The sequence below is a fragment of the Triticum dicoccoides genome, chromosome 4B (assembly GCF_002162155.2).
Source record: "Triticum dicoccoides isolate Atlit2015 ecotype Zavitan chromosome 4B, WEW_v2.0, whole genome shotgun sequence".
Classification (NCBI taxonomy): domain Eukaryota; kingdom Viridiplantae; phylum Streptophyta; class Magnoliopsida; order Poales; family Poaceae; genus Triticum; species Triticum dicoccoides.
The window spans coordinates 107,175,241-107,192,134 of NC_041387.1; the positions used below are offsets into that span (position 1 = coordinate 107,175,241).

Below are 16,894 nucleotides of genomic sequence, written 5' to 3' on the forward strand. Positions count from 1 at the left end.
CTAATCCGCAACCAAATAACATGCCTTTTATTTAGCACATTCAGGCTATAAGGGATGCAGGTAATCAATCAACATATGCAGATGTTGACTTTAACGACAAGTATGTAAAGTGCCAAAAAAACAGTGCAGGTAACCAAAGCGCCCATGGATCGTGGATGCATGTGCAACTAGCACGGGACGGGACAAAAGAAGGTAGCAGGTTAGCTGCCAGCTTTTACAATTCATAGAAAAAAAAAACAGGCACCAATATTTCAAGGAAAACTCTGGCAACTGTCCATGTCCCTCGAGCGAGTGTGAACGGCTGGGACACTCTTCTTGCATGCGTGCAAGCCGACAGTACAGTTCGAGCGAGTGTGAACGGCTGGGACGCTCTTCTTGCATGCGTGCAAGCCGACAGTACAGTTCAATGTTAACCATTGGCAATGGGTTTCCATGCATTCTGCCAACGGTATCAGAACTTAGCTAGAGCTTGAATTCTTTTCCCCTTTTTCGAGATAAAAAGAGCTAACTACTTGAATTCTCAAGCTAACTGCTTAGTAGAAGAACAAACTGGGGCGTCCATAATTTCTCCACGTTGAAAAGAAACTACTCCGGATCAAAATATAAGACGTTTTTGCAGCTCAAAGTGAACTACAAAAACGTCTTAAGATATTGGTACACGAGGGAGTAAGTCTTACAAGATCAAATTGTAAACTCAACTATGAATAGAAGAATACTGCTGTCAAATGGAGAAATATATACAGCTAAGTAAAATAAAGCCAGAATCGATAACCAATACCACACAAGAAAAAGGTGAGAAATGCAACTCGCTACACACCACACTCAGTATCATGATTACGTATCTGACACCTGTGATTCTAATTGTCCAATGCGCAAACCAAATAATTCCCGAGGCAATAAAGAACAGACCGACCGAACCCTCTTATTTGATGGCATATCTAATTCGCCAACCTGTAGCAAAACCAGCAGCTTGGCAACTCAATTATGTGTGTTACATGACTGAAACACTCATCACTCAGCGAGTCCTGCGGCTGTTGGCTGGTTTAGATGGAGAAGATGGATTCTTCTTGGCAAAATCAACAAGATCCTTGAAAAGGGCATCCTCAGGTTTGGGCTGGCGGGATGCTGTCGACACTGATGCGCTCTTCCCATTCTCAGTGTTCCTTTGATTAAGAGAAAGGCTTTCTGTCCGCGTCAGCATCTCATCGTAGCCACCTTCATTGTTCTCACCAGGAAAGCCATGTTGTTGCTCAAAGAACTGCTGTCTTTGGCCATACCTTGCAGGAGGAGGCGGTAGGGAAACTGGAGCTTGAGCTTCCCATGGAGCTTTTGGAAGATCTTCACTAGTTGAAGACGAAGAGAAACCAGGAAGGGCAGTGGGGTTTATAAAGTCATCATCAGGAAGGCTCTCAAGCTTATTCACAGACGGCTCACTCGTAGGACGAGAAGGCATGGAGAAACTGGGTGCTGCAGTTGGGTTTATGAAGTCATCAGGCACATTTTCTGATCTGCTATCATAATTTGGCACTTGATCTGTTTCTGTTTTTGAATGAGATGGTGCAGACATATTGGCTGGGGCCATTGGGTTGACAAAATCATCTGGTACTTTTTCAGACTTATACGATTCCCCACTTAGATAGTCGACACTGCTTGCCTCTGTGTAAACAGGCCTTTTTGTCGATGGTGGTGGAGGAAGAAGTGGGCTTGGGTATGGCCTTTCATTTCTTGGAACAGAAGACATGTTGCCCTGTGCTGCTGCGCCATCCCTTGCAGACCTATAATTTAGTCATCAGGAACGCAATTTGAGAAAGTGCTAATACTAGTTTTGATGCCGCAGAAACTATCCAAAGCATGGAACACTAACATGGATGAAAAGATAATAATAAAAATATAATGGAAAAGAATACAGCTTACCTGCGGGAAAGCACGGAGAACTCATCTTCTGGTTCATCGTCCTCATGGTGTACATTAAGAAGGGGGGCAAATGAAGCCCCAGCAGGCCGAGGAGGGGCTGTCCCTTGGTTTATGTTACCAGCAACAGGCACTGGTATATTTGGAGAGACTCCTTTTGCTATGTCATCATGACGCTGAAGAACACGCTGCAACTCATCATTTAGTCCTAGAGCCTGAAACAGAAGGCTCTCATCACTGCAGAGGGAATACCAGAAGTCCTGTCACATGACAATGTAAAATGCACAGAAACAAAAAGGCAGAGTGAAAAAATGCATACCCAGTATCGCTAACAAGATCCATCACACGAGCATGATAAGAACGACACTGCCCAACAAGGTCAACAATGACCTCCTCCCTCACACCCTATAACATGAAGCACAATCAAATCGATATTTACAGTAAACAGCACTGGCACATGAATGACATACATCAATAGCCAAAACGTCAAAACATCAGTTCTCCTGAATATCACTTCATGTATCTCATGAATACACTAAACAGAGAAGCAAAAGGGCATACATCGATATAAGTTCTACTTTTCTAAGAATATCAGTTCATTGTCTTAAAAACAAGGCCAAAACATCAAGTACAAGCGATTCAGGCCAGCATAGTGTAAATAGAATAATTCGATTTCCAGAAGACTATTATGTCGGTATCGTTCTCCTTTCCATCATCAAACTTTGTAACACTTTATAAGGTAGGCACCATTACATTCACGTAATAACTCCACGAAGGGCATCTTCAATGCGGGCGCTAACAGGCGGGAGCCAGGATTTATTTCCCAGGCAATGAGCGGTTACGTGGATTAATCCTGGCATCGACCGCTTCCTCGACGCAAAACAAGGAGCCAGGCACTAGGCCCTTTTCCTTCACGAGCCGAGACAAGGCGCTGTTTCCAGTCCGGATGTTTAGCATCGCTAGTTAGCACCTTGCATTGGAATAGACGGCACTTAGCGCTTTTTAATTTTTCTGGGTGTTTTTTTTGAAGGGGAGCCTTGGCGCAGTGGTAAAGCTGGGTTCAAGTCCTGGAAACAGCCTCTTACAGAAATGTAGGGAAAGGCTGCGTACTATAGACCCAAAGTGATCGGACCCTTCCCCGGACCCTGTGCAAGCGGGAGCTACATGCACCGGGCTGCCCTTTTTTTTCTGTTTAAGCGTCTAGATAAGCTTTAAATGTTTATTTGTAGATGCCCTACCAAATCCTGGTAGGTGAATTAACGCTCATGTGCCCTCTTTAACTGGTGACTGCTCGGTTCTCCTGAAATCTACATTCAAGTTAAAGAAAAGAGTACGGCTATTAATTTCTATTCCCTCCATCCGGGTTTATTGGGCCCCCTTATATTTTGGGTTCAACTTCGACCATCTATTTGAGTATCAAAATATAAAGTATATGCTACAAAAAGTGTATTGTTGGATTTGTATTTGAAAGAGGTTTTTCCACGATATAATTTTTGTGACATACAGTTTACGTTCTATTGGTCAAATTTATGGTTAAACTTTGGCCCAAAATAAAGGAGCTCCAATAAACCCGGACGGAGGGAGTATTTAAGCATTCATGTATCTTGGAGATGGTATGATGCTAAGAATGTTTCATTTGGGTCAAAATGGAATGCTTACAATCATCTAAACTTGCAGGAAACGACTGAGTTAGCAACCAAGGCTTCCATCATACAATCAAGGGTATTTATGTTACAGGCCAATAAAGTTTGAACAGCATGAATAAGCTTTAAATGGGTGGAATGTACTCCAGACATGCCACATGAGTTGGAAGTTGAGTAAACAAGTACTCCCTCCGTCCCATATTAATTGTCGCTGAAATGGATGTATCTAGATGACTAGATGTATTTCAGTGCTAGATACATCTGTTTGGGTGACAACTAATATGGGACAGAGGGAGTATTTTATTATCCATTATAGACGAAGAGGCCTGATTAACCATGGCACAGTCAGAAGACTGAAATAAATGAGAATGCATCCTGAAACAGCTCGACGCACTATATGTGGATTTACTATCTCTCGAATGTAGTATTAATATGTAAAACAACAAATAGTAAATCATATCTCTCGAATATAGTATTAAGATGTGAAACAATAAATAAATAATATTTTTATGCCTAATTTTTTTACTGAACCAAGAAAAATGTAAGTCTGGAAGAGATACCAATCATAATAAAATAAACCAATGAATGCAAAACAGAAAGAAAAAGCAAGATCCTGCGATTATAATACACTAAAACACAAACACAATGCTTTTGTGAAGGTCACCTCGGGGTGCCTGTGGTCAAGTGCATTTAACATCTCATCCAGCACATCCACAATTCCTCGAGCACTCTGGATCTCACTTAGACTGTAATTCACATTGGACAAGAAAAATGAGGGTAGATCAAAACTAAAAAAGTTCTGCAGGGATGAAAAGATAAACACAATTGCAAGAATACAATCACTGTTTGATATGATTATGAAAATAAGACCTTCAAAAGTACTCCTCCGTATCAAAATATAAGACTGTCAAAAAAGTCTTATATTTTGATACAGAGGGAGTAAATAATATCTTGTGTGTGCCGTAAACTATAAACTATAAAGCCTTGTCTTTTGTCGCCAGAAATACCTATGCAATTACCAAAGCTTTTTAAACTTAAAATGACCCTAGTTGCATGGATATGAGCCTTGTTGCACAGGGAGCCAGAAACAAATTAGTAGCCAGTGCAATGCTTCATTGCTACTAGCTTGTATGTTTTTGAGTTAAATGTGAGAACCAATGAGGATAGTGCCAACCATAAAGAGTGGAGGTCCAGGTACGAGAACAATATGCGCCAACTGCTAAGAAATATCCAAGTTATATAATGTGGATATGAGAGGTGTAGTGTGTTTGATCGATCCTATTGGTTTGATGTTATGTGTGCATGTTTTGCAACCCTTTTTGCTATGCTTGTTTCAATGAAAATAATCAAAATACGGACTACTCTGTAATTGTCGTTTTATCAGCGCATACGAACTCACATAAACGAGACATCAAGCTAATCACAAACAAGTTTGCAGTCACTAGAAAGGAGGGGGTGCAACCGAGGGAAGCAAAACAAACAAAACAAGGCACACAAGACAAAAGGCAAACACAAATGGGATAAGAGAAGATGAGTGATGCTCGTACTGCATGCAACACTAATAAGTGAACCAACAAAAGGAACCAAATCATAAATCAAATATGCATGCAAATAAATAAATACCTCAGGGGAGGTGCAGCAGGGGTACTAGATTGGAGAGAAGCTTGTATAGCTACATCTTCATAGCTTTGACCTGGAGGATATAGATGTGGCTGCCTCAAAGGTTGAGTCTGAGGAGGTGTAAACAGTGGAACTGTATTCTCCTCGCGAGGCGGAAAATCGACACCAGCTGCCTGCAGAAAGAAAAGGAAAGGCATCCTGATCATGGTTTGTACTGAAGGAATTGCTTAGTAACTCAGCACATTATTGTATATCTACTTCTACTAAGTATTCAGTAAAAATATGAAATGGAGCAGAGCAAAGTCATTGGGAAAAAATAGTTATTAAGCAAAAAGCTGAGAATTATATAATTGTACAACATACTCCCTCCATTCCTAAATGTAAGTCTTTTACACATTCCACTATAGAGACTACATTCAGATGTATATAGATGTCTTTTAGAGTATAGGTTCACTCATTTTGCTCCGTATGTAGTCTATAGTGGAATCTCTTAAAAGACTTATACTCCCTCCGTCCCAAAATTCTTGTCTAACATTTGTCTAGATAAGGATGTATCTAACACTAAAACATGACCAGACACATCCATATTTGGACAAATCTAAGACAAGAATTTTTGGGACGGAGGGAGTATTTAGGAACAGAGGAAGTAGATAACAATAAAGAAGTCATAAGTGGAAGGTACCCTGAGTTCTTGGTACGCAGTGTGGTACTGAGGATATCTCCCGGAAGGACCTCCAAAAGCCACTTGCCATGTGTCAATCAGACTCAATATTTTCTCCCGGACGTTTAAGTCTGGCTGTAAAGATAAATATAGAATCAAAACGGAGGGACTTGAATCCAGGAAACAATAGTTAACCATTGAATTAGTATCGCCACCTTTTTCTTTACTATCTTAACCATTTCACTTAGTATATCACGCTCAATGATCTGTTGGTAAACAATATCCCCGCAATTTTTGCTTAGAGTCTCTAACACCTGAAAAAGAGGCAAGATAATTAAATCAGCGAACAAACTAGATATGCACGTAAGAAAAAATGTATACACTGCTTATCAAAACAAATGGATGCACGTGGAAACATAAAACTTAGACGAGACAACATATTTAAACTAAGTGACAAACAGATAGATGCACTTTTTGAAAATGTATGCATTATTAGCAACTGAACGTATGTAGAACTTGTGTATTCCAACAACACCAGGCACATTTAACAAAATTTAGAAGATGTTGTACCAAGTCACAACTCCCAATAGTTAAATATACAAGGAATTTCGTAGTACTCACATAAAGGGCCAGAATTTGCACTTTCGAATTCTTATTCCCAAGGCGCTTCTTTAGGAGCTTAAGTGCATCCTTTGCTTGTCTGCATTTCAGGTCCAGTGAACATTTATCAATATGCTTTGTGTAAAACACGTGAAGATAGCAAGTTAAATTTGAGAGCACTGCCAAAAATTACCGCATTCATAACACTATATAAGACTAAACAACAATGACAGCAATCCAATCCAATATACTAAACTAAGCAATATGCAGCACTCACACCATGAACCGGATTATAAAGTACTAATCATTAATACAGAGCAGAGTGGCTTCCATTATTCACAATAAGTACACAAATCTCAATTATAATATTAATGGTCACAAGTTTGAAATCACCCTTTATAGGCATATTGACCTTCTTGAGAGCCTTAGGTAATTCCTGCTATCCATAAACTCCGGAAGTTACAACTCACCCCCAGGATAGGGATGAGTAACAAACAGGTTTTATTCCATGTGACTTTGAGTACTCATTGTAAATGCTTCATCGCGAAATATCATGGGACATCAAAACCACAGGTTAACAACAGATACCACTGGTCCATCACAACTTATTCTCTGAGACTGGTGACTGGCACAGCTAATTATCAACAAACTATTCATCAATTAACAAAACACCTTACCGTCCATGCTAACAACCATACAAACCTAATATTCCAGATTCCTAATAAATTACAAAAAAAGAGGCTAGAAATCTAGACGAGCTGCAGATACACCGCAGCAACAATTTTGTAAATAACATATAGTAGAGAACACATGGTTACACGATGTTTTTCTATTAACAGAAGTCGCACAGGATGGAATGCAACAAATAACGCCATCAATTAAAAAAAACAGCATCAGAACCATACTTAATCTCTCTGCTAGAAAGAACTAGCAGATTAGCAATATTTCATAAGATTAATCCAAACAAATCATGTTCGTGATGAAGGTAAACACAGAGGGGCAGTCTGTTCATACCCGGGATCCATGTTGATGATGTCGCAGAGCTCGATGTTGACGGCCCAGTCGGGGCCGATCAGCATGTCGCTCGTCGCCCTCTCTGCGCAAGACACGGCCGCCGACATTTTCAAACCAGCGGCGCAAACCCAAGACGACGACCACGTCCAAAAACCCTAATCCTGCACCAGACGAAATCCCCTGATCAATCAGCGCCAAGATCCACCAGGCCCCGAAAACCCAACCCCGACTCGATCCCTCCCCTCGACCTAGCTCCTGACCCCAAACCCAGAGAGCCCGAGAATTTTACCGAATCTGAGCGGGGGGGTCGGCGCCAGGCAGCACCGGAGCCGCCTCTCCTCCGATCCGGGGCGATGGGGCCGACGCGCCTCGTGCCAAGACGAGGGGAACGGGGAGTTGGTTCGTGGGAATGGTGGGGGCGGATCAGATTTGGAGCGGACTGGTGTGGGATTGGAGGTGTTCTTGGTGGGAAAGAAAGACTGGTTAGACTGGGTTGGGGTTGGGGAGGTGGGGGAGAAGGGAAAACGCGGGCGGACGGTGGACTTTTTCCGGCGTGAATGTGAGGGCCTGCAATTCTAGACTAGACTAGCGTTTTGTGTTTTTATTATTTCTTTCGTGTTTTGGGGGTTGAAAAATCTTGGCTTTATCCGGTGGTTTGTAGCTCTGGAATCTGGATGGTGAAGGGTTTCAGTTTGTTTTGGCTTTGTTGTTGCTTGGAGCGGGGTCAAAATTGCTTTGGGTGGTTATTTTAAGGTTGTCGTGCGAATTGGGGGTCAGATCGTAGTTCAGCTGTCCACATGGGATGTTGTTGCAAAGAGCCATGTGATGCAAGGTTTCTGTTTTTGTATGGATGCTTAGGTAGTAAGCAACTCTCATATTTGGTTTGGGGTATGTATGTCAATGATATTATTTATTTTTCTTGGAAAACTGTCGATCTATTCATCTTCAATCTTCAATCATTGCAGTACAACGAATACCAGAAATAATAAAATTTACATCTAGATTCGTAGACCACCTAGCGACGACTACAAGCACTGAAGCGAGCCGAATGTGCGTCGCCGTCATCACCCCTCCCTCGCCGGAGCCGGGCACAACTTTTTGTAGTAGACAGTCGGGAAGTCGTAGTGCTAAGGTCTCATTGGACCAACGCCTCAGAATAACAATCGTCGTCGATGAAGAGAATTTTAGATCGGGAGGATCCAACCTGAAGACACATGAACAAAGACGAACAAAAACCGGATCCGAGCGGATCCACCAAAGACAACCACCGACCAAATCCCACGAGATCCGCCGGAGACACACCTCCACACGCCCTCCGACGATGCTAGACACCATTGGGACGGGGGCTAGGTGGGGAGAACCTTATTCCATCTTCAAAAAGTCGTTGTCGTCTTGTCTTCTTGAGCAGGACACAAACCCTAACAAAACTTGAAGAAGCACCTAAAAATGAAGCCCTCTCGCCGGCAAGGACCAGCATCCACCGCGCACCCATGGCCCTAAGGCCACATGAGACGTGGGAGATCGACAGCGCCGCCGACGAGAGGCAGAAACCCTAACCGCCTTTTCTTGGAAGAGGGACAAAGGAAGGAGACTAGTTATATATTGCAGTAGGACGTTGTCAATGATATTCTTTTCTGCGAGAAAACTTCTCACCAATTCATCAACCGACAAAGTAGTATAAAGAACACCAAAAAAAGGACGTTGATAAGTGCCACACGTGTGGCACGAAACAATTCCGTCCTTTTTTATGGCAACTTTAGTTATCCGGGAATGGCAATTTTAGTTGTGAAGCATGTCAACTTTCTGTTTGGATGACAAGTTTCAGTTTGGGGGGGTGTATTTTTTTATGGCAATTTTAGTTGTAAAAAACGTGAGGGCGGTGTTACTTCATGCCACACGTGTGGCACTTATCATTTAGGGGAAAAACTACATTTTAGGGTTCTCCTGCCTCCCGCTGGCGGCGCCGCCGGTCTGCCTCATCTTCGGTGGCCTTAGGGCCATGGCGGTGTGGCAGATCTCGGCCCTTGCCGGGGGGAGGGCTCTGTTTTCAGTTGTTCCTTTGTGTTTTGTTAGGGTTTGTGTCCTACTTAGGAAAATGAGACGACAGTGATGTTTGCTTGAACTACGTCGGTATTTCCCCAAAGAGGAAGGGATGATGCAACACAACAACGGTAGGTATTTCCCTCAGTGATGAGACCAATATTATCGAACCAGTAGGAGAACCACGCAATACAACGTAAACAGCCCCTGCACACAAATAACAAATACTTGCAACCTGACGTGTTAAAGGGGTTGTCAATCCCTTTCGGGCAACGGCGCCAGAAATTGGCACGGAGACGCGATAAAGTTGTAATAGATTGGATAAATGGAACGCGTATAAAATAAAGTGCAGCAAAGGATTTTTCCATTTTTGGTTTAACAGAACTAAAAATAAAAGAAAATAAAATAGATCGTGAAGGCAAATATATTAAAGAAGAGACCCGGGGCCGTAGGTTTCACTAGTGGCTTCTCTCGAGAAGAATAGCAAATGGTGGAATAACAAATTACTGTTGGGCAATTGATAGAACTTCAAATAGTCATGACGATATCCAGGCAATGATCATTATATAGGCATCACGTCCAAGATTAGTAGACCGACTCTTGCCTGCATCTACTACTATTACTCCACACATCGACCGCTATCCAGCATGCATCTAGTGTATTAAGTTCATGGAAAATGGAGTAATGCAATAAGAACGATGACATGATGTAGACAAGATCTATTTATGTAGAAATAGGCCCCATCTTGTTATCCTTAATAGCAACGATACATACGTGTCGGTTCCCCTTCTGTCACTGGGATCAAGCACCGTAAGATCGAACCCATGACAGAGCACCTCTTCCCATTTCAAGATAAATAGATCAAGTTGGCAAACAAAACCCAAATATCAGAGAATAAATATGAGGCTATAAGCAATAATGCATATAAGAGATCAAAGAAGACTCAAATAACTTTCATGGATAAAAACATAGATCTGATCATAAACTCAAAGTTCATTGGATCCCAACAAACACACCACAAAAAGACTTACATCATATGGATCTCCAAGAGACCATTGTATTGAGAATCAAGAGAGAGAGAGAGAGAGGAAGACATCTAGCTACTAACTACGAACTCGTAGCTCTACAAAGAACTACTCACGCATCATCGGAGAGGCACCAGTGGACATTATGAACCCCTTTGTGATGGTGTCTAGATTGGATCTGGTGTTTTTGGAACTTACGGTGGCTGGAATTGATTTTCGTCGACTCTCCTAGGGTTTCTGGAATATTTGGGTGTTTATGGAGCAAAGAGGCGGTGCGGGAGGCCACCGAGGTGGGCACAACCCACCTGGGTGCGCCTGGGTCCCCAGGCGTGCCCTGGTGGTTTGTGATCCCCTTGGAGCACCCCTATGGTACTTCTTCGGCCCAACTTGTGTCTTCTGGTCCAGAAAAAAACCACGAAAAGTTTCGCTGCGTTTGGACTCTGTTTGGTATTGATTTTCTACGATGTAAAAAACAAGCAGAAAACAGCAACTGACATTGGGCACTATGTCAATAGGTTAGTACCGAAAAATGATTATAAAATGATTGTAAAACATCCAAGAACGATAATTTAACAACATGGAACAATCAAAACTTATAGATATGTTGGAGACGTATCAGCATTCCCAAGCTTAATTCCTGCTCGTCCTCGAGTAGGCAAATGATAAAAATAGAATTTTTGATGTGGAATGCTGCCTAACATGTTCATCACATATTCTTTTCTTTGTAGCATGGACATTTGGACTTTTATATGGTTCAAAGCAATAGTCTAGTTTTGACATGAAGACTTTAATACTCAAGCATATCAACAAGCAACCATGTCTTTCAAAATATTCACGCTAAAGTAAGTTATCCATTATGCTCAGTTATTGATCCATTCATGAAACACACTCGAATGCTAGCTATACCCAATGCTCAAATACGATCATAGTGCCCCTTAGTTGGTGCTTTATAAGAGAAGATGGAAACTGAAGTTCAAAAATAAAAAATGTATAAAGTAAAAGAAAGGCCCTTCGCGAAGGGTAGGGATTTGTAGAGGTGCCAGAGCTCAAAGCGAAAATTGAGAGATAAAAACATTTTGGGAGGCATACTTTTCCCACCAACAAAAACGACTTAGAGTTCCCAACACCTTCCATGCTAGATATATCATAGGCGGTTCCCAAACAGAAAATAAAGTTTATTCCTTTTTCCACCATACTTTCACTTTCCATGGCTAACTGTATCCATGGGTGCCTTCCATACCAACACTTTCCAAGAAATTTATTATTTGACAACATAAAATAAATTTATTTTTCATTTTGGGATTGGGCATCCCTAATACCTTTGTTGTACTCTCGTGCAATGACAAGTGAATAAACACTCATTGTGAGAATAACACATCTAGCATGGAAATCATCGGCCACCCCTCACCGCCTCGCAAGTGGTACGAGCACACAAAAGAGAAGTTTATTTTGAAAATTGGAGATGGCACATGAAAATTTGCTTAGAACGGCACGGAAATACCACATATAGGTAGGTATTGTGGACTCATATGGCAAAACTGGTTTAAAGGGTTTTGGATGCACAAGTAGTGAACATACCTAGTGCAAAATGAAGGCTAGCAAAAAGATTGAGAAGTGTCCAACCAAGAAACGAAAAATCTCGTACGCGAGCATTAAGCATAAGTAACACCAAATAATGCACCACAAGTAGGATGTAATTTTCATTGCATAACCATTGACTTTCGTGCTTGCATAGGGAATCACAAACCTTAACACCAATATTCTTACTAAAACATAATTACTCATCAACATGACTCACATATCATATCGTCATATCTCAAAACCATTACTAAGAACCAAGTTTATTTTGTCCAATGATCTTCATGAAAGTATTTATTATATCCTCCTTGGATATCTATCACTTTGGAACTAATTTCATATGTTGCTTTTAATAAGCTCAAAAAAATTTAAATGAAGAACATGACCATAATATTTATTTCTCTCAAAATAATCTAAGTGAAGCAAGAGAGAATTTCTCAAAAATTCTACTAACTCCCAAATAAATCTAAGTGAAGCATGAGAGCAATTCCATGTCTCTAAAAAATTTAAGTGGAGCATAGGAGCAAGCATAGCATAATTTTTGGCTCTCTCAAAAAGGCGTGTCTAGCAAGGATCCAAGACCTTAAACACAAAGCAAAACAAGCAAAGACTCATATCATACAAGATGCTTCAAGCAAAACTCATAATATGTGATGAATAAAAAATATAGCTCCAAGTAAAATATCGATGGTTGTCAGAAGAAAGAGGGGATGCCACTCGGGGGCATCCCCAAGCTTAGTTGCTTGCTACTTCTTGAATATTATCTTGGGGTGCCTCGAGCATCCCCAAGCTTAGCCTTTTGCTAATTCGTATTCCTTCATCCATCGTAATATCACCCAAAACTTGAAAACTTCAATCACACAAAGCTCAACAAAACCTTTGTGAGATCCGTTAGTATAAGAAAGCAAACAACTACTATAAGTATTATTGCAAACCCATTCATATTTTATTTTTTGCATTATATCTACTGTATTCCAACCTTTTAATGGCAAAAACTTTTCAAAGAAAACCATAGAATCATCAAAACAAGCACATAACGCAAAGAGAACAGAATCTGTCAAAAACAGAACAGTCTGTAGCAATCTGGAAACTTCGAATAGTTCTGTAACTCCAAAAATTCTAAAAAATTAGTACAACATTGGCAATTTGTTTATTAATCTTCTGCAAAAAGAATCAACTCGAAAGCACTCTTCTATTAAAAATGGGAATTATTTTCGTGAGCGCAAAAGTTTCTGTTTTTCAGCAAGATCAAATCAACTCTCACCCAAATCATCCCAAAGGCTTTGCTTGACACAAACACTAATTTAAAACACAAAAAACACAATCATAACAGTAGAATAATTGTGCAAACACTCAAGAACAAAAACAAAAAGACAAAAAAGATATTCATTGGGTTGCCTCCCAACAAGCTCTTTCTTTTATAGCCTTTAAGATTGGCTTTGAGATTTCAACGATGCTCATGTGAAAGAAAATAATTGAAACACAAAGAGAGCATCATAAAACATGTGACAAACACATTTAAGTCTAACATACTTCCTATGCATAGGAATTTTATAAGCAAACAAATTATCAATACAAGAAATATTTAGCATATGCAAGGAAGAAGAAAGAAATAATAGCAATCTCAACATAACGAGAGGTAATTTAGTAACATGAAAATTTCTACAACCATACTTTCCTCTCTCATAATAATTACATGTAAGATCATAATCAAATTCAATAATATATATATCATAGAAAATTTTCTCTTCATGATCCACATGCATGCAAAGTTGACACTCTTCCAATATAGTGGGATTATCATCAAATAAAGTCATGACCTCTCTGAACCCACTTTTATCAAAAAAATTCATAAGATTGAACATTCTCCAAATATGTGGGATTATTTTTACCTATAGTTGACACTCTACCGAACCCACATTCAATATTATTGCAAACATATTCATCATGAGGCTTAAATAAACTATCAACATCATAAGAATCATCATCACCCCAATCATGATCATTGAATAAGTAGCGGACATAACAAAGCAAGCATCCCCAAGCTTGGGGTTTTGCATATTATTGGCACAATTGACATTGGTAGAGTTTATGTTAAAACCATTGCGATCATGCTTTTCATTCAAGGAGCTATCATGAATCACTTCATAAATTTCTTCGTCACAATTTGCAGATTCACGAATCTCAAGCAAAACTTCATAAAGATAATCTAGTGCACTCAACTCAATAGCAATTGATTCATCATGATTGGATCTTTTAAAAATATTAGCAAGTGGATGGGGATCCATATAAATAGATTTTAGCAAGCGAAGATGCAAGCATATAGAAGGCACATGGCAACACAAGCAAAGATAGCAAACAAGATCGCACACAAAAACAGATCTGGCGAGAAAACGACGAACGAAAAAAGGGGGCGAACAAAATGGCAAATTTTTGTGAAGTGGGGGAGAGGAAAACGAGAGGCAAATGACAAATAATGAAAATTGCAAGGAGATGAGATTTGTGATTAGGAACCTGGTGGATGTTGATGTTGTTTCCCCGGCAACGGCGCAAAAATTTCTTTTGATGTTTGCTTGAACTACGTCGGTATTTCCCCAAAGAGGAAGGGACGATGCAGCACAACAACGGTAGGTATTTCCCTCAGTGATGAGACCAAGGTTATCAAACCAGTAGGAGAACCATGCAACACAACGTAAACAGCCCCTGCACACAAATAACAAATACTCGCAACCCGACGTGTTAAAGGGGTTGTCAATCCCTTTCGGGCAACGGTACCATAAATTGGCACGAAGACGGGATAAAGTTGTAATAGATTGGATAAATGGAACACGAATAAAATAAAGTGCAGCAAAGTATTTTTGTATTTTTGGTTTAATTGAACTAAAAGTAAAAGCAAATAAAATAGATCGCAAAGGCAAATATATTAAAGAAGAGACCCGGGGGCCGTAGGTTTCACTAGTGGCTTCTCTCAAGAAAAATAGCAAACGGTGGAATAATAAATTACTGTTGGGTAATTGATAGAACTTCAAATACTCATGATGATATCCATGCAATGATCACTATATAGGCATCACGTCCAAGATTAGTAGACCGACTCCTGCCTGCATCTACTACTATTACTCCACACATCGAGCGCTATCCAGCATGCATCTAGTGTATTAAGTTCATGGAAAAATGGAGTAATGCAATAAGAACGATGACATGATGTAGACAAGATCTATTTATGTAGAAATAGACCCCATCTTGTTATCTTTAATAGCAACGATACATACATGTCGGTTCCCCTTCTGTCATTGGGATCAAGCACCGTAAGATTGAACCCATCACAAAGCACCTCTTCCCATTACAAGATAAATAGATCAAGTCGGGCAAACAAAACCCAAATATCGGAGAAGAAATACAATGCTATAAGCAATCGTGCATATAAGAGATCAAAGAGGACTCAAATAACTTTCATGGATAAAAACATAGATCTGATCATAAACTCAAAGTTCATCGGATCCCAACAAACATGCCACAAAAAGACTTACATCATATGATCTCGAAGAGACCACTGTATTAAGAATCAAGAGAGAGAGAGAGAGAGAGAGAGAGAGAGAGGAAGCCATCTAGCTACTAACTATGGACCCGTAGGTCTACAAAGAACTACTCACTCATTATCGGAGAGGCACCAATGGACATGATGAACCCCTCCGTGATGGTGCCTAGATTGGATCCGGTGTTTCTGGAACTTGTGGCGGCTGGAATTGATTTTTGTCGACTCTCTAGGGTTTCTGGAATATTGGGTTTTTATAGAGCAAAGAGGCGGTGCGGGAGGCCACCGAGGTGGGCACAACCCACCTGGGCGTGCCTAGGCCCCCAGGCACGCCCTGGTGGGTTGTGCTCCCCTCGGAGCACCCTTCTGGTACTTCTTCGGACCAACTTATGTCTTCTGGTCCAGAAAAAATCCACAAAAAGTTTCACTGTGTTTGGACTCCGTTTGGTATTGATTTCTTGTGATGTAAAAAACAAGCATAAAACAACAACTGACACTTGGCACTGTGTCAATAGGTTAGTACCAAAAAATGATATAAAATGGTTATAAAATGATTATAAAATATCCAAGAATGATAATATAACAACATGGAACAATCAAAAATTATAGATATGTTGGAGACATATCAAGCAACAGATCTTTGAAGATGGAATAAGGTTCTCCCTGCCTAGCCCCATCCCCATGGTGTGTCTAGCATTATCGATGGGCATGTGCAGGCACTGGTACGCGTCGGTGCTATACAAACGGTTTTTAATCCCTTTCCGTGACGGCATTTGGAACCGTCGCCAAGTGAGTGTGGGCGATAGGGGGGTCCTTCCCACACGACCCAGAAATCATCGGGGATATGCCCTCCTGGCACACACGCTTGGCAAAATGAGGTTGTGTGTGACCGGCGAGAGAGCAAATACAGTTATACGTACAATAGTGCTAAAAAAATACAATTATACAGGTGAAATCATTTCCGGTCGTAAGTACATCCCACACAGTCAGCCCCCGCTCGTTTTCGTTCGTATGTACATTCCACACAGTCCATCCAAGGAACACGTTTCCGTTAGTATGTACATCTCACACAGTTAATCCAAGAAGTACCAAATGTTTGCAATGCGCATAACATCACAAACAGTCAATAATTTCAAAGTGTGTGTGATAAGGTGACTGTCGCAAACATTTAATAAGAAAGAACTATGTACGATGATGTTGTTAATCGCACATGTTTTTTCTTGGCTGGTCGTGTGTGCAGCGGAGATTGATCGCACACGTTTTTCCT

At 40.6% G+C, this 16,894-nt stretch overlaps 1 protein-coding gene across 1 annotated transcript; it reads right to left on the reverse strand.

Moving 5' to 3' along the window:
• Positions 1-667: 667 nt before the first annotated feature.
• Positions 668-8,013, reverse strand: LOC119295314 (TOM1-like protein 3). Its single transcript, XM_037573717.1, has 10 exons — positions 7,739-8,013; positions 7,450-7,610; positions 6,457-6,535; positions 6,051-6,149; positions 5,857-5,970; positions 5,178-5,347; positions 4,219-4,300; positions 2,231-2,316; positions 1,915-2,148; positions 668-1,775 (listed from the first exon to the last, which is right to left on the reverse strand). The coding sequence occupies exons 2-10, from the start codon at positions 7,554-7,556 to the stop codon at positions 1,016-1,018; spliced, it is 1,731 nt and encodes a 576-aa protein (XP_037429614.1). The 5' UTR covers positions 7,557-7,610; positions 7,739-8,013; the 3' UTR covers positions 668-1,015.
• Between the last annotated feature and the right edge of the window lie 8,881 nt (positions 8,014-16,894).